Source organism: Zalophus californianus, chromosome 9 (assembly GCF_009762305.2).
Source record: "Zalophus californianus isolate mZalCal1 chromosome 9, mZalCal1.pri.v2, whole genome shotgun sequence".
Lineage (NCBI taxonomy): Eukaryota > Metazoa > Chordata > Mammalia > Carnivora > Otariidae > Zalophus > Zalophus californianus.
The window spans coordinates 79,971,979-79,994,379 of NC_045603.1; the positions used below are offsets into that span (position 1 = coordinate 79,971,979).

A 22,401-nucleotide genomic window follows, 5' to 3' on the forward strand; every position below is an offset into this window, starting at 1 on the left:
CATGGTATTTGGTTGTGATTTTTAGAATCCTTACAATCCTGGCACAATACTTGAAAACAAGGGTCTTTATTTCCTTGCACAGAATCAAGAGCAGGTAGTGAATGTGGTGGAACGTAATCAGTATTTCATTGTTTCCCCAGGAGAAAAGAAAATAGGAATTGAAACTGTATGATTACCCCACTTAGGAAATCTGCTGACTAAAACATGGCTGCAATACAGATTTTTCCACTAATGCTTGACATTTTACATTATGAAATAAGCAGTAACTTTTCCTTCAGAAATTTTCATGAGTACTATGTCTGAATGATTGCTGCTTTGGATCACAGTCCATTTTTAATTCCCTGACCTGGACATTCATAAGTCAATGCCAGTGCATCCTGAGTTTAGTTTCTTCCTCTAGTCTCCTATCTTGAAACTGAGGAGTAGGTGTAACAACCTATAGAAACTTAATAGACTTAATAGGGAATCAAGCTAAGGATTAGCTTGGGGAAGGGCTGGAGTTGAGTGCTGTGTGACACCTTACAGTCAGATCCCAGCAATGACTCCTACTTGTTTTTGTCCCTCAACATGTATTTAAAGAGATGGATTTCCCCAGGTTCTGCCCCTTCCCTTTGCATTCCTTTACTTCCATTTTTAAATTTCATCTATTCCTATGGTTTAAATAGTTCTCTTTGTGTTAATGGATTCTAAAATTTGTATTTCGAACTACTTATGATTTTCCTAGTCTATCCAGTGACTCATCACTCATGGGTTTCCTGAGGGAAATGGTATTTTAGAATCTCAAATACTCTTTTGCAATTTAAAAAATAACTTACCCATGGGGCACCTGGCTGGCTCAGTTGGTAGAGCATGCAACTCTTGATCTCAGGGCTGTGAGTTTGAACCCCACGTTGGGTGTAGAGATCAATTAAAAAAAAATAAGGGGCACATGGGTGGCTCAGTCGTTTAAGTGTCCAACTCTTGATTTTGGCTCAGGGCATGATCTCAGGGTCTTGAGATTGAGCCCTGTGTCAGGCTCCATGCTCATTCTGCTTAAGGTTCTCTCTTTCTCCTTCTCCCTGCTTGCATGCTCTCTTGCTCTCTCTTTCTCTCTCTCTCAAAGAAACAAAAACAAAAACAAACCCAAATATCAAGGAATGACCATCATAATTGCCACTAAGATTAAAAGGAAGGTCTTATCTCCTATGGAAAATGGGACACCCCAGTGGATATGTTCTGCAGATGTTTTGGAAATCATGTTACTGAAGTTTTAGTGAGAAGATGGTTTGGAGATAATATATCTAAAATTCAGGTAGGAACAAATGTGAAAACAATGAAAAATAATGATTTCTTTGTAATATTATAGCATTAATTGAGTGTTTAAAAGTTAATTAGGGAAGGCTTCCCAGAGAAAGTGTTTCCTCAGGGCTTTGAAATTAGAAGGGACTTGAATTAGTGGAAAGCTGATAGACTGAATTATTCAGATGACAGACTAAGCCACATAAGTCTCTTATGAAGGCCAAAGAGGCTATGGGTTTGTGGTAGGGTACTTTCTTGCCTAGGATAGAGAATCTGTTGCAGGATAATGAGAAAGGTTAATGAAGTAATGGCAGGAGATAGATGACTTGGTGGAGGACACTCAAAATGAGGTAAATACATTTGATGCAGAATTCTTGAATGGGAAAATATGTTCAAAGCAGTGTTGGAAGAAATTCATCCAGTGGTCTTGAGACTGACTTGGAAGTAGAGATATGAATGATGTAGAGACACGCATGGACATAGTTATAATTGTCCTGCTGAGAGGTGGTGAGCTCCACATTTCAGTGCAATTTAGCAAATGGACAATGGTCACTATGAAAGTGGAACAGGAGATATATCAGATAAACCTTATGGAATTTGAGTAGACAAAACTTCATATTTGAATGAGTAGCATGAAGAAGAGAGGAGTTGAAGATGTTTTTAGGCATATGTTAGGTTTGAGCTGTATGAAGTTACCAAATTCAAACTTCTTAAATCTCCCAAAGTGATAGTTTTTTTTTTTTAAAGATTTTATTTATTTATTTGACAGAGAGAGACACAGTGAGAGAGGGAACAGGGGGAGTGGGAGAGGGAGAAGCAGGCTCTCCCTGGAGCCTGACGTGGGGCTTGATCCCAGGACCCTGGGATCATGACCTGAGCCGAAGGCAGACGCTTAACGACTGAGCCACCCAGGCACCCCCCAAAGTAGTAGTTTTATACAGGTCCTTGTATACACAACTAGTTAGAGGTGACTACTCTAAAAAATGGGTAATGTTGGGGCACCTGGGTGGCTCAGTCTGTTGAGTATCCGACTCTTGGTTTCAGCTCAGGTCATAGTCTTGGGGTTGAGGGATTGGCCCGTAGGGCTCCATGCTCAGCAAGGAGTCTGCTTGAGATTCTCCTCCTTTCCCTCTGCCCCTCCCCTATGCATGTGTGCGTGTGCACGTGTGCGTGCGTGCGCGCGCACACACACACACACACATTCTCCCTCTTTCTCAAATAAATAAACAAATCTTTACCCCAAAAAATGGGTAATGGCATCAATGAGGAACCAAGAATTGCAAGGGTAGCAATACTAACAATGTTGTGAGAACAAAAATTTTAAGTGATTGGGGATATTTTCAGAGCTCTGAGCTGGGAGCAGAGTAAATTGTAGAATTGAGAACTAACTAACTAAATGCAAATTTCATGAATAATTTTTTTTTGAATTTTAAACATGTACACTTATATGTACTAACTGAAAGTTCAGTGGAGGAACTTTGGAATATTAGTTACCTCTTTGGAGTTTGGTCCTGACCTGGGCAACTACTCAGTTTTGAATTATTTGGCTATTTAGTAAGAAAAAGTAATTTTGTGAATTTGAAAGGGAATCTGGAAGCATGTTTTTCTCACTTTTATGTTCATTCTTATGTAGCCACTAAGAGAATTAGATTCAACTAAGAAATGAAACAAAATTCTGTTTCTCTTTCTCATTTATGCACACACACTCACCTTGATAAGAGAATACTTGAGATCTTTGAAGGAAAAAGCAGGTACATACAACAATGCATTATTTGTTTATTGAGATATAATTGGCATACAGCATTATATTGGTTTCAGGTATAATGATTCGGTATTTGTATATATTGTGAAAGACCACCTCAATAAGTCTAGTTAACATGTGTCACTGTGTTTTTTCTTGTGATCAGAACTTTTAAGATTCCCTCTCTTAGCAACCTGCAAGTATACAATACAGTATTATTCACTATAGTCAACGTGCTATAGATTACATCTCAATGACTTATTTATTTTAAAATTGGATGTTTGTACCTTTTGACCCCTTCACCTGTTTTGCCCATCCCTAGTCCCCTGCCTCTGACAACCACCAATCTGTTCTCTGTATCTCTGAGTTTGTTTGTTTTTTTTTAGATTCTACATGTAAAAGATCATATGATATTTGTTTTTCTCTGTCTGACTTAGTTCCTTTAGCATAATGCCCTCTCAAGATTCATCCATGTTATCACAAAAGGCAAGATTTCATCCTTTTTTATGGCTCACTAAAATTCCACTAATACATAATATATATATGTGCCACATTTTCTTTAATCATTCATCTGTTGACAGACACTTAGGTTGTTTCTATATCTTTATTGTAAATGTTGCAACGAATGTGGGAGTGTGTATATCTTTTTGAGTTGCTGTTTTTGTTTTCTTTGGATAAATACCTGGAAGTGGAATTGCTGGATCATATGATAGCTCTATCTTTACTTTTTTGAGGAACGTCCATACTGTTTTCCATTTGTAGTTGCACCAATTTAGATTCCAACTAACAGTGCACAAGTATTCCTTTTTCTCCACATCCTTGCCAACTCTTTGTCTTTTTTCAGTAATAGACATTCTAACAGGTATGAGCTGATATCTCATTGAACAATGCACTGTTTTCAAATATCCAACTTGGCTGAATTGCCTTGATAATCCTCTACTTTTCTTCCATGCAGATCTTATTGGTGAGATCTAAATGGCCCATGTTTGCTTCAGTAATAAAGAAGATAACAGCATTGTTAGATGAAGTTTGTGATTTTCTCAGCAAACCAAGGTGTTGTGAGTCTCTGGAGGAAATCTCCCACAGACTCCTTTGAAAAACATGTGTCACTAGACCAGCCAGCTCTCCAAGGAGGCATGCCACATTAAATAGTAACAAGTAGCAGCGAAGGAAAGGTTACATCTTTAATAAGAATGGCAAATTGTCAGGTTGTTTTTTCTCATTTCTTATTCAGACTCACGTCCAGTGCTTCCTAAATACCACAGAAACACTCGCCCTGTCTTCTCTAAGCTCAGTGAATGTGGGGCATGGGGCTCAGTAGAATGGGCTCATTCTCCAGGTTCCCTCCATTTGCATGCATATTTTATTGGGTCTTCAAAGAAGCAGCTCATGAAGAGCCATGCAAGAATGTGTGAGAGAAAGAGTGTGTGTGTGTGTGTGTGTGTGTGTGTGTGTGTGTGTGTGAGAGAGAGAGAGAGAGAGAGCAAGAGATGAGAGAGTGAGAGCCAGTGATTATGTTTTGAGCTGTTTGTGCTCACTTAGGGTGAAAGGGGTAAGATGTTTCATATTTAATCCCACTGTTTCCTCATGGTTAGATACTGTTGGGTTATTCAAAAGAAATTTAATGCTCAGTCTCTGAATTTGAGGGAGTTGGGAAATAAGTTGGGGAGATAAGCATGTATGTATAAAATAAAGAACAACAATAAACCATTTGTAATCATTATTGGGTGGTATTATACGGGTCTGAGGAGGGTTTTTTTTTTGTGAGGTGATTTGGTCAGGAAGCTGCCTTGGAAGAATGAGGTTTATATTTTAGAATTGAATTTCAGTTAAGTTAGCATTTATTGAATATCTACTATGGCAGTCTCTGTTTTCAGTAATGGGACTAAAATTTGAATTCTGAGTGAAAAAACACTCAGGTGTGATTCTCTTTGTATAGTTTAGGTAGAGCCACTTAAATGCCTTTTTATAATTGTGTTCCACAAGACAACATTATGAGTGCCACATTATTGTCTTTTTTCTCTCTTTTTAAAGCAGACATTTCTTAATTTTTGCTTGGCTACATTGTGATTTTCCTATAGATTTCTAGATGTTCTCGAAGTGAGGATTTTGTTCAGGAATTTCTTCCTTCCCGAGCCTGGGGAAGGCGTTCAAGGGTGCCTCTTGAAACAGCAAGAGTCAGCTATCTCAGTAGCAATTGTTTTAACAAGGGGACAGTTCCATTTGGCAGTTGGGGTTATTGAAAAATAATCCTGTACCATTTCCCTGGATTGTTAACATATCCAGAATTTATGCCTCAAATCAACTTTTATGTCTGTGGTGCAGAGGGTTGCTTGCGTCTTCTGCCTGGATTCAGTCACACAGAGCGTGAACATCACAATGTGTAATCCTTAGAAGTGCAATCAAAACTGTGCATCAGTTGAACCAGCTCATATTTAGTGAAGTCACATCTGCTTTGTGTCTGTGTTTGTTCAAGGATGAAAGGAAAGAAGCACCAGGGCTCCTTTATGTTCTCATGTTTTCATCTAGCAGGCAAGGATCATGGGAGGTCTGTTGTTCATCATTCCTGGTTAAGATCAAAGCCCGCCTGTTCTGGCAGAGCCGTTGCTAATCTGCAGGCAGGATAGGCCTCGATGACCCTTGAGAACGTTTATAATGCTGCTACCTGGGAAATATCTCTCACTTTCACAAAACATTTTATCTGCAAAGTTGCACCTGTCATCATTTGCCTAATTTTAACAGAGAACTTCTGACAATCTAGAAATGAATAACATTTGGCCTGCAAAATTACTTTTCTCCATATTCACATTTTCCCTTTAAAAGTTCGTAGTTACCGCTTTCTTAATAAGGCCAAGTAGATGGTAAGACACTCAAGAAAGAGCACGTTTCCTCTTGCTTTATTGTTTTCTTTTACTTTTTAGGCATATCACGAATAAGATCCAGTAAATTGCTGGCTCCTATATCTGTGTCTTGTGTCAAAATAATTCATACTTATGACAAAAGATATAGATTGTACCCAAGGTTGTGGGATTTTATTCGACATCCAAGAACTGATGTAACTGACATCAGTTATTCATGTGTGTGTTCATTCATTTAGGACCCATCCTCTGAGCACCTATTAAGTGCCAGGCATCCATCAGGTGGTGCTGTGCTATGTAGAAAACTAAAGCAAGGGAACAGAGTATGGCTGGAAAGGGGTTGCAGGTTCTGCAGTGCCCAGGCAGGCCTCACTGATATTTGAGAAGAGGCCTAAGTAGGAGAGAGGGTCAACTCTGCAAAAATCTTGGGGAAAAGGCAAAGGTGGCATCCAGGTCAGAGGCCCCAAGGTAGGGGATGTCCTGTGTAAGTGCCAGTAATAGCACGCAGGTGGGGTGGCTGGGGTGAGCTAGCGAGTGGCCTGAGGTAGCAGATGAAGTCAGGAAGGTTGTTGGGGGTGGCGGGGGCAGAGGGCCATTGTTGCGTTTTGAGCAGAAGCTGACTGGTCCTGGCTTGTGTGTTAATAGGCTTACACCCCCCCCCCCCCCCGGCCATGTGGAGAGTTAACAGGCAGAGGGGCAGGGGTGGAAGCAGGGAGACTGGTTAGGAGGGTTTTGCCATAGCCAGGGGAGAAATTATGGCAATTTGGATCAGGTTGATGAGTCGGTGAGAAATCAGATCCTAGATATATTTGAAAGGTAGGTCTTACAGGGATTTGCTTGTTTTGGACTTGAGGTACAAGAAATGGGATGCGTACCAAGCTGGCCCTCAAGTTGATAATCAAGGTGACTGTTCACCATTGTGCCTGTGTGACTTATGTTGTTGCATGTGGGAGCAGTTCATCCTTTTCATTACTTTTTTAGGACTCTGTTCTATGAATATACCACAATTTGTCCATTCTCCGACTGATGGTCTTTTGAGTTGTTTCCAGTTTGCGGGGCTTTGATGAATAATACTGCTGTGAATATTCTTGACGTGTCTTTCGGTGGGCAAAAGCAGTCCATTCCCCTGGGTAGATACACAGAAGGGGTGTTGCTGTGTGGTTCTTTCTCTGACTTTCCACATCATCCGGGCACTCCCTTGGCTTCTTGTGGACCTGCCCTAGGAGTTCTTCCCTGCCTGGGCACACGTTTGGGACTGATGTTTCTTTTTTTTCTGTTCCCTCTAAAGCATCTTGTGACAGTCCTCCCTTTCTTTGTGCGTTTTTGCTTCTGTCGATTAGCAAAGTAGAGTTTAGCTCCTGCCTGCCTACAACTCCTGCCTGCCTACAACCGTTTGTACAGTTACAGCATGGTGGCCTAAAATGATTTGCAGTGGCACATTTCCTTACAGTTGTAGCTGCTACAGGGTTTTGAGGGGCCTAGATCCCTCCCTCTCAGAATGTGATAAAAGCTCTTGGCTCTCTGATAGAAAATGCACCTTTGGGGCTCCTGGATGGCTCAGTCTGTTAAGCGTCTTAACTCTTGAGCTCAGCTCAGGTCTTGATCTCAGGGTGGTGAGTTCAAGCCCTGTGTTGGGTTCCATGCTGGGTGTGGAGCCTACATTAAAAAAAAAAAAAAAAAAAAAGAGAGAGAGAGAGAAAATGCACCTGTGAACACACACACTTTTTTTTTTTTTTACACTTTTGGGGGATCTGTGGACCTCCAGGAATCCCACTGAACTCTGGGTTCATGGTTCCTGGATTAAGAATCTTCTTTATTTTGTAATGCCTTAAAAATGGGTCGGTATTCTTTCGTCTACCCTGATTCTTTAAGATCTTCCACTCAGAGCTGTCACTGAAACAGTTGTGGACATACAAAGGACCACATATGCCTAGATAGAAGACTAACTAATACAGAGACTCTGACATAGCTGGCCGGAGAGGTAAGAATTACTAGCACTTAGAAAACTCATTGTAATTCTTGTGGAATCCTCATTCTGTTCAGTTCTGTAACCATTTGAGAACTTTTCTAATTGTATCCTTTGCCACTCTTGTTAAACTGCATAACTAGAGATTGTACTCAGTTATTCATGTGTGTGTTCATTCATTTAGGACCCATCCTCTTAGCACCTATTAAGTGCCAGGCATCCATCAGGTGGTGCTGTGCTATGTAGAAAACTAAAGCAAGGTAACAGAGTGTGGCTGGAAAGGGGTTGCAGGTTCTGCAGTGCCCAGGCAGGCCTCACTGATATTTGAGAAGAGGCCTAAGTAGAGATTAAAAGAAAGAAATTGCAGTTCAACTGGACCCTCCCAGGCTGAGAAGGCCTCGCCTTGGCCTCAGGGACAGCTGGCCTGCGATGGGGATGTGCCCGCCTCCTGTTCCCTCCCTCACCAGGAACCTGCCCCTCCTCAGCCTGGGTGTGTTTCCTGTCTCCTATTTTCATAGTGGGTGAATAATTGGGTGCTGCTCTGTCACAGAGGTCATGGAAAAGAATGGGAAAGGACTCAGTGAAGCACACAATTAAACAGTCCGTAATTAATGAGATCCTTTTCTTGGAAAATGAATGTGTTTTTGGTTTAAAAATGTATTGGGTTGAAATATTTACAAGGGTTAAAAGGACAAAGTGAAGATCCTTTCTCCTTGTCTGACATGCCTATTTCTGCTCTGCAAGGAGAGCCGCTGTTCATAGTTTGTCTTCCCAGAATTTTTATCAAGCATATGAAAGCGTGGTATAGATTTGTTTGTTTTTCCTGGGCTGGGATCACGTTACACAGAATTGTGCTGCCTGTGTCTTCCACTTTGCGGGGTAGCACATATACGCTTTTGTGCATGTGCTGTGTTTGTGCTGGCTTACCTTCCTCTTATCTTGTCCTTCTTTTTAAATATGCCTATATTCTCCTTTACTTGTTTTTAGAGTAATGAGCTGGGACCCTCACCTTCAAAGAAGACTAAAAAGTATTTTTTTTTTATACCTATGAACTCTTGGATTTTAACCTATTTGATGTGTGTTAGTCCAATATTCAGTCATTAATCTGGATGCTTGGATAGGCTCATCTCTGTTCACTGTGAGCCTTTTGAAGCGTTGCTGATGTGACTCAGTGGTCTGAGCTGAATTCCTCACTTTCACATACAGCAAGGGTGTTCTAGCCTATTCCTTCCCGCAAATTAAAATTAAATTTTGGAATAAGGCTCAGTTTTATTTTGTGCTGTGTTTAGGAAAATCTGTCTCACAAGGTTTAACCAGATCTACCTGCTGCACTCCTGGGTGTGCCTTATCAGTCAGTCACCAAATATTTTTGAAAGCTGCCATGTGCAGGGAAGCCAGCTAAATCCTGTTATGTAGCAAACAAGTCACCCCAGTCTTCTTGCTCCCATAACAAACAAACTACAACCTAAACAACAAAAATGAGTCCTTATTATGTCTTTAAAGTTTATTTTTTATCTTAAGAATATTTTTGGGAAACCACTGATCCATAGAAAGGTAAGCAGTTAAAGGCCACATACAAATATAATAATTTTTTTTCAGTTTTATTGTATAGTAATTTACATACATACATAGTTCAGTGAGTTTTGTAAATGCATACAGTTGTGCAACCAACACTACAATCATTACAATCATACTTTCATGACCCCCAAAAGTGTCTTCTTCTCTTTGCAGTCATTCCTTATGCACCCCCCATTTCCAGGCAACCACTGATCTTTGCATGCATAGTTTTGCCATTTCTAGAATTTCCTATAAATGGCATCCCATAATATGTAGTTTTTTTGTGGCTAGCTTCTTACACTTAGTAAGATGTTTTTGAGACTCATCCACGTTGTTGCATATGTCAGTAGTTCAGTCTTTTTTTTTTTGCTGAGTAGTATTCCATTGTTCAGACATACTATCACATTAAGAGTTGGGTTCCCCTCCCCCCTTTGGGCTATTATGAATAATGCTGATATGAACATTGCATACAAGGCTTTGTGTGGACATATGTTTTAATTCTCCTGAGTAGATACTTTGGAATGGGGTTGCTGGATCATATATATATATATATATATATATATATTTTTAAAGATTTTATTTGTTTATTTAGAGATTGTGTGAGCTGGGGGAGGGACAGAGGGAGAGGGAGAGAGAGAGAATCTCAAGCAGACTCTGTGAGGGAGCTCGGAGCTGATGCAAGGTTCTATCTCACAACCCCAAGATCATGACCGGAGCTGAAACCAGGAGTCCAATGCTCAATCAACTGAGCCATCTAGCTGTCCCCAGGATTGCTGGATCATATATTAAGTTCATGTTTAACTTTTCAAGAAATTACCAGTATATTTTTCTAAGTCTTTGAACCATTTTGCATTCATACCATGATTGAGGATATGATTATGTGTATGTATCATGTATGAAGGTTCCAATTGCCCTGCATCCTTGCCAACACATGGTATTATCATTCTTTTTAATTGTAGCCTTTTTAGCTGGTATGTAAAAGTATGTAATCAGAGTTTTGATATGTATTTCCCTAATCAGCAAAGACGTTGAGCATCTCTTCATGTGCTTGTTGGTCTTCCATATATCTTTCCTTTGTGGTGTCTGTTCATATCTTATTGAGTTGTATGTGTTCTTTATTGAGTTGTGAGAGTACTTTCTATATTCCATATCCAAGGCCCCTTTAGATATATGTATATGTTTTGCTTTTGCAACTTAATTTTCAGTTCAGTTTTGATCAGAAAATATCTAATTCATCTACATTTTTATTTGAGGTACAAAACATATAATCTTATCCAAACAAAATCATAATACATTTTAAGCACAATTTTAGAATTGTGTAAGGAAGAGAAAGAAAGAAAAAGAGAAGTCAAGAGAAAGTTCAGAGAAGAGATAAAGGAAATATTGGGGAAAGAGCAAAATAAGAGAGAGTAAAAGGAAGAACATGATTAGGAAAAAAGAAAGAACTAGGATAAAATGAAAAAGAGAGATGGAATGAGAGAGACTCTAAGATGAAGAGAACAGCACACACATTTGAAGTTATGGGGGGAAAAGGAGAAATAGATATGAAAGGAGAAGACAAAAAAATGCAGGGAGAAGAAAATGCCACAACTGTTTCTTCTAGTTCCCTTGTCCTGTCTCCTGCATCTGCTACTCTGATACTTCTTCTCTGTTTCTGACTTCTCACATCTAGCCTGCTTTCTGGAAGTCTCACTTTTCCTCCCACTTCCCAATTCTTCAATATTTTACTATTTTGACTTCCAGACATGCAAAATAGCTGGGTTGTGTGTGTCCTTTCCATCTTCAGAGTATAAAAGCACAGACTGTGCGGGTGCCTGGGAGGCTCAGTCCATTAAGTGTCTGACTCTTGATTTCTGCTCACGTCATGATCTCAGGGTCCTGGGATCGAGCCCCACATTGGGCTCTGCACTAAGCCCAGAGTCTGCTTGAGTTTCCCTCTCCTTTCCTTCTGCCCTTCCCCCGCTCTCCCTCTCTCAAATAAGTAAATGAATAAAATCTTAAAAAGAAAAAAAAAAAAAGCATGGACTCCGAACTTAGGTGTTTGGGTTTGAATCGTACCTCTGCTACGTGCTAACTCTGTGACCCTGGGCAGAACCTAACATTCAAGCTCCAGTTTCACCATCTGCAAAGTGGGAATGGTCGTGCTACTTGTCTCACATTTTTCTATGAAGATTAAACAATGCATGTGAAGCTCTTACCATAGGGCTTGGTATGTATGTAGTGCTTAGTTATTGAATGGTAGCTGCTATTGGTGTGTTTATGTGTTGAGGGAGGAGGTGTTTCTTGGTTATCATTCCCTTTACCTTTGGTTCTTTGTTCATCTTCTTTTAATCTGGGAGTATCTTACCAAACTAAAATATTTATGTGACAGAACATCACAAGCATCATGCTTCCGGAACTCTAAGATATAAACACAACTGTGTTTGTTCATCTGGAATGTAAAGTTGAAGTAATAATAATGAATATTTATGTAGTGCTTTAACTTGGAGCATTTTAACGTAGTACTGACAGATATTTAGTAGACTTACAGAGTCCAGGGCTGGAATTTCCTGGTCTCTGTAATAGGGAGATGCCAAACCAAACCATGGGGTGACAAATACAGCTGAGGAAGGTGAGAGGTCTGAGCTTTTTATCAGTAAATACTGGACATGAACTCTATCCTTTCATGCCAGTCACCTCTGCCACAATTGGCATCGTTAAACAGAAGGTCGTATTTGGAAGGAGCTCCTTCCCAAGGCAAGATCCCCTCTGTAGCATTTCTCATCCACCTCTGCCTGAACATTATTGTAAAAGTTTACTTGCCTGTGATTAATTTGTATTTTTTGGATTTTTCCAATTGCTAGCAAGATTTTCTTTATACTTATAAATACACTGACACACTTAGAAATTTTGCTTTGATCCTGGATCAATATGGAAAAAAAAGTCTTCCTTCTATTACATGTAGGCTGTCAGTTATATAAAGTGAGATTATGCCTACTCTTCATTTTCTCTGTTAGACATTTCCCAGTTTCTACTTTTGTTCCTCAAATAATATAACTTCTATATTTTGCTTGCTTTCCTACTTGCCTAACTTTGGATCCAGGTAATCTGTTACACCTTTTAAGTGGCGTCCATAATTGCACCTAATATTCTATGTGTAATTGAGCCCAAAGATCTGGATGTATTCCTACTTCCTCTGGTTGTGATCCCATTCTTCTGTTAGTGAGCCCAAAATGGCTGCATCAGCTTTCAGCTCTCACATCACCAGTATTCATTTATTATATTTGGGGTGATCGTATACTTTATCATCTAAGCCAGGACACTGAGAGTGAAAGTACACAGTTAATAATTAGGTTCAGGCAACAGGCATAAACCAGAGTTGTCCTGGGTAGGGAATGTATGGCCGTTGTAATTATATTAATTTGAATTCAAGCCTAAGGTCTAGGCTTTTTTTTTTTTTTTTTTTTAAGATTTGTTACTAATAGCCCTTTGGCTCCCCTCTATCATGTAATTAAGCAGTTGAAGTTTTTTGAACATAAATACAGAACGTTATATTTAGGCTTGTTTCAAATTTAATTATGTTAATGTTTGCCCTGTAGAGATTATAAAATCTAGATTTTGATCTGTCAGATTAGCTATTGCTTCCCAATCTGCGTCATCTGAAAATCTGATAAACAACTTTCCTGTATTTCCTTCCCAGTCGTTGGTGGTAATCAATAGAAAGCTTGTCTCACTTGGGCATAAATCAACAATGATAATGATGATTAAGACTCTATGATCTTTTTTGTTCATATGGATACATCGCTGCCTGCAAAAGACCTAGTACAATGAACTGATTTTGTTTTAGGTTTTCCATATGAGAATAGTAGTTAATACAGTATCTAGACAATGAGCAGCATGCAATTCTTTAATCTAGATTCTAGATATTTCTACTATATAACTGTATTGGCATAAAATAGCCTTTTAGACTTAAAAAGATTTTTTTTCTTATGCCAGGAGTTATTATTGCCATGCTAAAATTGATTTAAAAAGGTGAGCCTACCTCTATAAAGTTAATTTATCTGTATTAACAGTTTAATTGTTCAGCTATTTGAAAATTGTTACTTTCCAAGTGGAGGGTATGAAGCTGTAACATTCTTTGCCCAAGTGTTTCTAGCTTGCTACTTTGCTATTTCTCTTAGGTCAGAGTTACAGGTACTTAGATACTCTTAAATATTTTTGGTCCTTGTAGAAGGTCAGTATTTCTTGGAGTATGAAACCAGGGAAAGATAGAATATCATATTGTGTGTTTTAATTTGAGAAATACAGAATGCCTTCGATTAAATTGTGGTGGGCTTTGGAGACAGATTGATGTGGATTAGGTCTAAAAACTCGTTTTGAGACTTAAGGATAAATCTCTAAAATGTGCCAAGTTTCTCTTTCTTCATTCATAATACTAATGCTTATCTTAAAAGGTTTTTAGAATTAAATGAGGGAATGTATGTGATAACCTTTGATATAAAGGAGACACCATAACAATATATTATCCACATAAATAAGAATACAAATAAACATATAAAACATACTATATAAAAAACTATTATATATGTGTGTGTCTATATATGTATGTATATATACACATACATGCACACACATTTATGAATGTATAAATTCACTTCTTTTTTTTTTCAGACTTGATATTTGTGTAACTGGGTTCAGAATCTTCCATTTAGGGGCACCTGGGTGGCTTAATTGGTTGAACGTCTGCCTTTGGCTCAGGTCGTGATCTTAGGGTCCCGAGATCGAGCCCCATGTTGGGCTCCCTGCTTAGTGGGGAGTCTGCTTCTCCTTCTCGCTCTGCCCTCTCCTCCCCCCGGCTCATGTTCTCTCTCTCAAATAAACAAAATCTTAAAAAAAATAAAAAAGAAAAGAAACTTGCATTTAGATTTCTGAATCAGTCTGTTTATGACACTCTTTTTTTTTTTTAAAGATTTTATTTATTTATTTGAGAGAGAGAATGAGAGAGAGAGAGAGCATGAGAGGGGAGAGGGTCAGAGGGAGAAGGAGACTCCCTGCCAAGCAGGGAGCCCGATGCGGGACTCGATCCCAGGACTCCAGGATCATGACCTGAGCCGAAGGCAGTCGCTTAACCAACTGAGCCAGCCAGGCGCCCCTGTTTATGACACGCTTGATTATCAATGGTAATATGATATTTTGAGAATGGGATAATTGATTGCAAAATTATACTTTATGATTTTCTGATAAAAATTCCACTTCTGTGTAGTATAATGGTCTGCCTAATGCTCAAATTTTAAACCTTGACTAGAAGGAAAATTAGCATTGATGCATTTCAATTTTATTTTTCTCCCCACTCCAAATGAAGCAAAATAGAAGTTTCATTTGTTTTTGAATATTTACCCACTAATATATGAATTAGTTAATGTTTTTGAGACTAAGATTTTTGTAACATTCCTATTTTTGTTTTAAAAGATTTGTTTAATTACATATACCTATATGGCATATTTCCCATGAAAAACTATTCATTAGTTTCTTTTGAGGTTAATTATGACCCTTGTAGAGATATATGTATATATATATATACACACATATATAATATATATATTATTTCATAGTATTTCTCTAGAAGTTGTATTATGTTGCAAGACTGTGTAGCATGGAAACCGAGGCACATCTCACTCTCTGACCAGTGTTTTTACTACTGCATATACTTACTAAATACATTAATAACTGCTTTAATAAATGCTCTAACAAGTCAATGTTTAATTGGCTAAAATCTCATCTATTGTGAGGAAGTATTCTTCATATTTTATAATAAAAATGGAATTTTGTGAGGAGATCCCTCTGTGGTAATCAAACCAAAGATGAGCTCGGGATGTCAGATGGTTGCTGACTTCAAATATTTAGGGCCATTGTGTAGAAGTCAGATTAGATTTGTTCTAATTCGTCTTGAGGTGTACATGTAAAATTTTAACAGCTTTTCAAGTGAGACAGATTTTGCCTCTGTATTGATACACTTGCTCCCAAATGGTGTCATCACACGGTGACAGAATATTGGGTTGGGTTCAGAGGATCGCAGTTCAAATTCCAGCTCGATTCCTTACCAACTGTGTGGTCTTAAGAAAAGTCTCCATTTCCTTCTCTGGGATAGGCGGAAAATAATCCTGATTAACTCTCAGGGTCTCAAATCATCTTGACTCTTAATGTGTAGTACTCTTGACAGTTTAAAAAGTGTTCCATGGGAGTAAATTGGAATGAGCAAACCAAGTATGGTCTTGCCATCCCTCCCGACCACCAAGAGGCCAGTCACTTGTGAAGGCATTCAAGCATCCTATGTGTGGTTGAACTTCTTCATATTTGTAATTTATTTTGATCTAGAGATTCTGTAATGAATGACCTAGGCAGCTTACTGTCAGATTTTATCTGAAGCCCCTTGGAGTTCTAACATTTTAGCCGGCTAGAAGTCTGTAAGTACAAAAGGCTATTTCTCTCTCTGGTAGTAAAATAGCTGACTTTTGCCTAGAGGAAATTATCTTGCATCTTCCTGGTTGCCCATCCAGGGGTTGTGATAAACTTTAATGTTTGCTAATCCCTGTAATAAATTTTATAGAGGACTCTTTCCCTCTTACACACCCTCTCTACCCTTGCCTTAGGCTATGACCGAGGGAGGTAGAGGTTTCCTTTGAGATTTCCATGGCTAAGCAAAACAAAACACACGCCTTTTTAAAAAATTTTATTTAATTTTTTTTAAAGATTTTATTTATTTATTTGTCAGAGAGAGAAGGATAGAGAGAGCACAAGCAGGGGGAGCTGCAGACAGAGGGAGAAGCAGGCTCCCCACTGAGCAAGGAGCCGGATACGGGACTCGATCCTTGTACCCTGGGATCATGACCTGAGTGGAAGGCAGACGCTTAACCGACTGAGCCACCCAGGCATCCCAAAATACACTCCTTTTAAAAAACACACTCTAAACGTAAAGAGTTTTATACAAACACTGTATTTCATGATGCTTTCTTAGAGAAACTGAAAGACAAAAGAGAGCTACAGTTACATTTTCAGTTAATGAAATGTGTACCTGTCTTCTGACCAACTCTGAATTCTAATTATGAGTATCCAATGGCCCCTTGTGTGCCTATCCCTTACCCTAGGGAGAGTTTTCTTACTACTTTCCATTTTATCATTGGGAAGGTCCCATAACATTCATTGAATGCTGCTGTGTCCTGTATATATCATAAAGAGAAAAAGGAAGGCTCCAGACGCCCTCCCTCCTCACCTTTCTCCACGTGGAAATAATAAAGCCCTTGGCAACCATGTTCCCTGTAATCAGTATGAGGTAATTTTACAAGCTACTATGAAAGAACCATTTGTTGAATGCCTGTTTTGTGACAGGCATTTGCTGATGATTTAATATGTCTTGTGTCATTTAAATCTTACAATATCTTTAGGAGGGAAGAGAAATGAAACAAAGTTTTCTTTCCACCATTACCAAAGGAAGTTGTTGGCCATTACATAACTTTGCATCTAGTAGCCTAAATGGAGTCCTATGGACAGTTTCTGGGGGACAGAAACTGCCTTAGATGCAAATATTTAGTACAGATACAAAGCAAAACATTTCAAAACTATTTAGATAGGTGTTGTTAAGTGGAGGTTTAGACTGGTTTCCTGCCAGATTTACATGGAATCATGTGGGAAAGGTAGTTCTTTGGTATCCACATTATTTGCTCCACACTGTTTGAATGGCTTTCATATTTTTTCCTCCACTAGTGTTTATAAACAGCCAAAAAATGCTACCAGTTCTTTCAGTTTAAAGTGAACACTTTTGGGAGGCTTACTTTCCTTCCAGAGTTGTTAAAAAAAAAAAAAAAAGTTGTAATTCTAAGGCATTGTTCTTATAATATTGCCTGACTGAATATGTTTTATAGGATTACTCACATTTCCTGAACTTCTGTAATTCTGCAAAATTATTGGACTTAGGTCTTCAGGTTAAGCTTTTTAAAAAAAATTAACTCAAGTTACTTCCTTTAATTTGTGCTTTTAGTGTTGGCTCTATGAGGCAAAACTTCCCTTTTTAAAAATTATTCTTTGAGTCTTGAAATACTGAAGAGAATGTTCTTACTTACTTAACAGATGACACTGAGCTGCTTTCTGACTGGACAACCTTTTTCTTTTTTTAATTAACTTTTTTAAAAAAAAGATTTTATTTATTTATTTGACAGGGAGAGAGAGACATAGAGAGAGAGCACAAGCAGGGAGAGAGGCAGAGGGAGAAGCAGGCTCCCTGCTCAGCAGGGAGCCTGATATGGGGCTCGATCCCAGGACCGCAGGATCATGACCTGAGCTGCAGGCAGACGCTTAACCAGCTGAACCACCCAGGCGCCCTGGAAAACCTTTTTCTTATATACCTTTGAATTTAGAGAATGAGCAGACCAAGAAATACTAGAGGGCACGGTGAGGAGGGCAGATAATAGAGGATAGCTCTGAAAGAGCGGATTCCTACTGGCAGAGGGGGGAGAATGTGGGACGTTTGTGGAAGGCTCCGGCTCCACCTGTGCTGGTGTGAGGGATTGTGTCTGCATATGTTAAAGGTAGTAGAGATTGCCTCCTCTGCTCACTGCAATGCTGTTTCAAGGAATTCGAGAATTTTATATAACACTGTGGCATCTTAAACCACAGGTGCAAACACCTTGTTGTGAATTGAGTGTTTTCGGTTTGTGTTCAGGTTCAACCCGAGGACTCTGCTTCTTGTTGCTCTTTGCTGGGAGCTCTGTAAGGGTTTAGTCATCTCTTAAGCTTAGGGAAGTGATTGCTGAATCAATGAAGCAATATTAATAATAATATCTTACATTTATAATAAGGCTTTACAGTTCACAGAGTACTTTCACACAGATTTCCTTTCTGTGAATCTCAGCAGTCCTGTGAATGAGGAGTGGCAGGTATCATTAACACTTTTATTATGCAGTAAATTTAGAATCAGACAAAATATGTGACTAGCCCAAGACCAGTAGATTTTTTTTTATGTTTTCTAAAAGAGGAAGAGAGAATTAAACACACACACACACACCCATCACCATCACCATCAACAAGAAAAGCATTTTTACAGACATCTGTGTATGCCCCACATTCTTTCCCATCAACCAAAATAGTCCCGTGATACTAGTTCCCACACAGAAATGGATTGGTTATTTATTTACTGTAGTACGAAATGAGATGTGGCCAGTGGGAGGCTGCTGAGGATGACCACAGAACCAAGGCCCTGACGATGGAAAGACTTTTGAGATCCGAGGCTTAGCATCTCAGACACAAGTCGATGGAAGCTTATTCATCTGGCCATCTTCACTTTCCCTCCTTCTCACCTCTCCCCACCCCACATCTCATAGGTTATTAAGCCTGTTGGCTCTGCTGCTTTCTTTGAAATCTGTGGCTATCCCCCAAGTACCATATAGCCCACATTCAGATCCTCGCTGTCCCCCAGCATGCTGGCAGGGGGCTTTCTGCTGGTCTCCTGGCCTTTCGGTCACATCTTCTTTCACACACTGTGAAGAACTTAGAATCCTTTAAGAGTTCGACATTTTCCAGGGAATAAAGTCCATTCTTCTAATCTAGCGCAGAGTACTCTACAGACCCCTGCTTTGGCCAACTGCTCCATTCTCACTTCACAACCTAGGCTGTAGTTTCTTGTACAGTTAGTAGGTTCCTCGGCACTCTCCTTCTCTGCCTCTGTACCCACCATTGGCTCTGTGTGGCATGCCCCTCCCCTCTGTGCATTTGAACCCCCTTGCCAATATGCTGAATTAATGTTGGTTCTTTCAAACTTGGCTTGTGTCTTCTCCTTTGGAGGACTATTCTGATCTCCCCTGGTGAAGTGGGCCACGTGCATCTTTGTGTCCCATGGTACCTTCTCAAGAGCCCCAGTGTGAAACTTCCAACACATGGTAGACGCCTGTCTCATCCACTCGACTGTGAACTTTTTGGGGACAGGACCTGATTCTTCGCACCTAGCAGCACAACCAAACCAGTAAACATGGTTTGGCTGAGTGTTGGGCTTCACTTCACAATAACCTCAGCCACAACAGTCAGGACCATGACACACACAGTCTGCTTGCTAGCTACCCAAAGATACCACTAATTAGGAGTGCTATCGAGGTGATCTAGAATTTAGCAAAAGTATTTTCTTCTTTAAAGGACCATTTCCTAATGAACTTAGGAATTTGAAGTAATGGAGAGGGACACATTTTTCTCTTTTCTTTTCACGTGTGGATGAAGTCAGAAGTATAGGCTGCAGATGATGGAGTTCGGTTCCACTTGAATATGGATTTGTGTTTTTGCTACACTAAGACAATGTAGAATTCAGTCACTGGCCTAGTACAGGATAGTCAGAATAGTCTGCTGCATTACATTAGGAGCATTTTTTTGGTGATATTAACAGCCTGTATATTGGTGCTTGAAAAAAATTTGTATATTCTCTTCGTAGTTACTAATATGTAGGCAGTAATTTCTAGGGCTTATAACATATGTTGCCAAGGGAAACAGTTTTCAGGTCTAGTTATTTGGTTTTCACACACATGTGCCAAGTGGAGATACCTGTATCATACTATAATTGTGATGGTCTCTCAGCCTACTTTTAGCTGGCAGAAGGTGTCTGTTTCCTGCTATGTATGAAATATTTACTCATCGAATAACTTTTAAACCAGAAATTAACAATTAGTTTTCTACAGCCTGTGTGTACATTGAGTGGGAGGACAATCAATAGAATTTGTTTATAATTACAAACTATAGAAAGAGTCATTATTTCTTTTGTGTTTTTTAAAATTTCTTTAAAAATGTATAGTCATATTTCTTGATCATTTATGCCATTAGAACCGTAAGAGATTTGAAAAGAGATCAAGTCCATCATTTAATTTTATAATTTTTTAAAAGATTTTGCTTATTTATTTGAGAGAGAGAAAGAGAGAGAGAGAGAGAGCACACACGAGCAGGGGAAGGGGCAGAGGGAGAGGGAGAAGTAGGCTCCCTGCTGAGCAGGGAGCCCAAAGCGGGGCTTGATCCCAGGACCCTGATATCATGATGTGAGCTGAAGGCAGACGCTTAACCAACCCAGCCACCCAGGCACCCCAATTTTATAAATATTTTTAAAGAAAATAGAATGAATATATATATAATGTAGTCAATAATGTAGTGAAATTGACTGAATTTTATTTTATTTTATTTTTTAAAAGATTTTATTTATTTAAGAAAGAGAGAGCTTGAATAGGGCAAGGGGCAGAGGGAGAAGCAGACTCCCCACTGAGCAGGGAGCCTGATGCAGGGCTCGAACCCAGGACTCCAGGATCATGACCTGAGCCAAAGGCAAACGCTCAACCGACTGAGCCACCCAGGTGCCCCCTGAATTTTATTTTTGTGATACATATTTAAAAAATGAGAATGATCCTAAATATTAACTCAACCAAAATAAATTTATTATATTAAATTAATAGTTTTTTGTGAAAAAAATGAAGATAATATTTAGATTTTCTGCATCACTAATCCTTTATCATAGAATGTGGGGAGTTGGTCTTTATTCTGGATTGTAGTCCATTTCGCAAACATACAAAATCATTAGCATATGGAAGGATTGTTTAGTCAAATTTACAATTTCCTCATTAAAAAGAAAAAATATATTTAGCTTTTGATTTAGAGATATCATTACCTATATTATTCCACTATGATTTCCCATCTTGATATTTATTACAGGTATGTGGAAACTTGGGGAATAGATGACTGAAATGTGATTTATTTATTTATTTTAAGAAAGATTTATTTATTTATTTGAGAGAGAGAGAGTGAGCGTGAGCAGGGAGAGACGCAGAGGGAGAGAGAGAGAATCTCAAGCATATCATGGAGCCTGATGTGGGGCTTGATCTCATGACCCTGAGATCATGACCTGAGCTGGAATCAAGAGTCAGACGTTCAATGACTGAGCCGCCCAGGCACCCCTAAAATGTAATTGTTGTGATTGATTGTTTCTACTTTTTGTATCACTTTGGCTGTCAAAGATACATACCATGAATCAATAATTGTGCAAGGTGAGGGAAGGTAGTGAAAGTCACTAAGCTCATTCTATTCACTTTCTAAGACTAGGTCCCATTATCATTAAGAAGTACCTTAAAATGGAATGATTACATTGACTTGATTTTTTAATAAATTACAATAACTATGGTAGCCTTTCAAAAACCTAAACTAATGAACCAGAAGGTATTTTAACAGTCTAATTATTTGGAAAGGATGTTATGGGGGAGTTTGAGTTGACTGGGAGATGGGCTCAATGTTCTTTCTACTCAGGGATTACAAGATGCCAGGGCTAGGCTATAAAGAAAATCTAAGAAATGCTGGTTGCCTTAGTTACAGTGTTTTTGTTTGTTGCTTTGTTTTAGACTGCCTCTTTAAGGTGTGCCCTATGAACCGATATTCTGCCCAGAAACAATATTGGAAAGCTAAGCAAGCCAAACAGGGGAACCACACAGAGGCAGCCTTGCTGAAGAAATTACAGGTAAGGGCCAGGCTTCCATTGGTCTGGTTTAGGCTAGACCTAGAACAGCAATAACAAACCATCTATTTTGTATCTTAGTGATTTCACTCAATACACAGAGATTTAGAATAGTTGTAGCAACACACTGAAAATGGAAGGGACTTTTAAGTTATAGGGTGTGACCCCTCATTTCCTGGCATGGAGCTAATACATTCCTGCTGCTAAATTTTAGGGTGTGCCAGCCTAATTCAAAGATTCACATCAAACTAGAAACAACTCAGAATCTCTGTAGGAATCTCAAATCCAGTGATATTTTACTTGGCATATTACTTAATTTTTTTCTTGAAAGCCTAAAAAAAAATTGAAAGTCTGTTGCTTCTGGTTTGAGCTAAATGTAAATTCGATAGAACTTAAATTTTGTGTTACTAAAATTCCTGTTACTTTTGGAATTGAAACTATTTTGAGTCTTTTGAAATTCACCTTCTATTTTTATACTGTTTGGTTTGTCTAACAATATTCC

At 39.0% G+C, this 22,401-nt stretch overlaps 1 protein-coding gene across 2 annotated transcripts in view; it reads left to right on the plus strand.

Moving 5' to 3' along the window:
• The window catches only part of ITPR2 (inositol 1,4,5-trisphosphate receptor type 2), a 499,981-nt gene that overhangs the window by 74,958 nt on the left and 402,622 nt on the right, over nucleotides 1-22,401 (plus strand). For both annotated transcript variants that reach the window (XR_003519864.2, XM_027593395.2), the window contains exon 3: nucleotides 21,787-21,902. Coding sequence is in view for 1 of the 2 variants with exons in the window: in XM_027593395.2 (XP_027449196.2) it covers nucleotides 21,787-21,902 (116 nt within the window). In the remaining variant the exon portion in view is untranslated. The remainder of the gene's footprint in view (nucleotides 1-21,786; nucleotides 21,903-22,401) is intronic.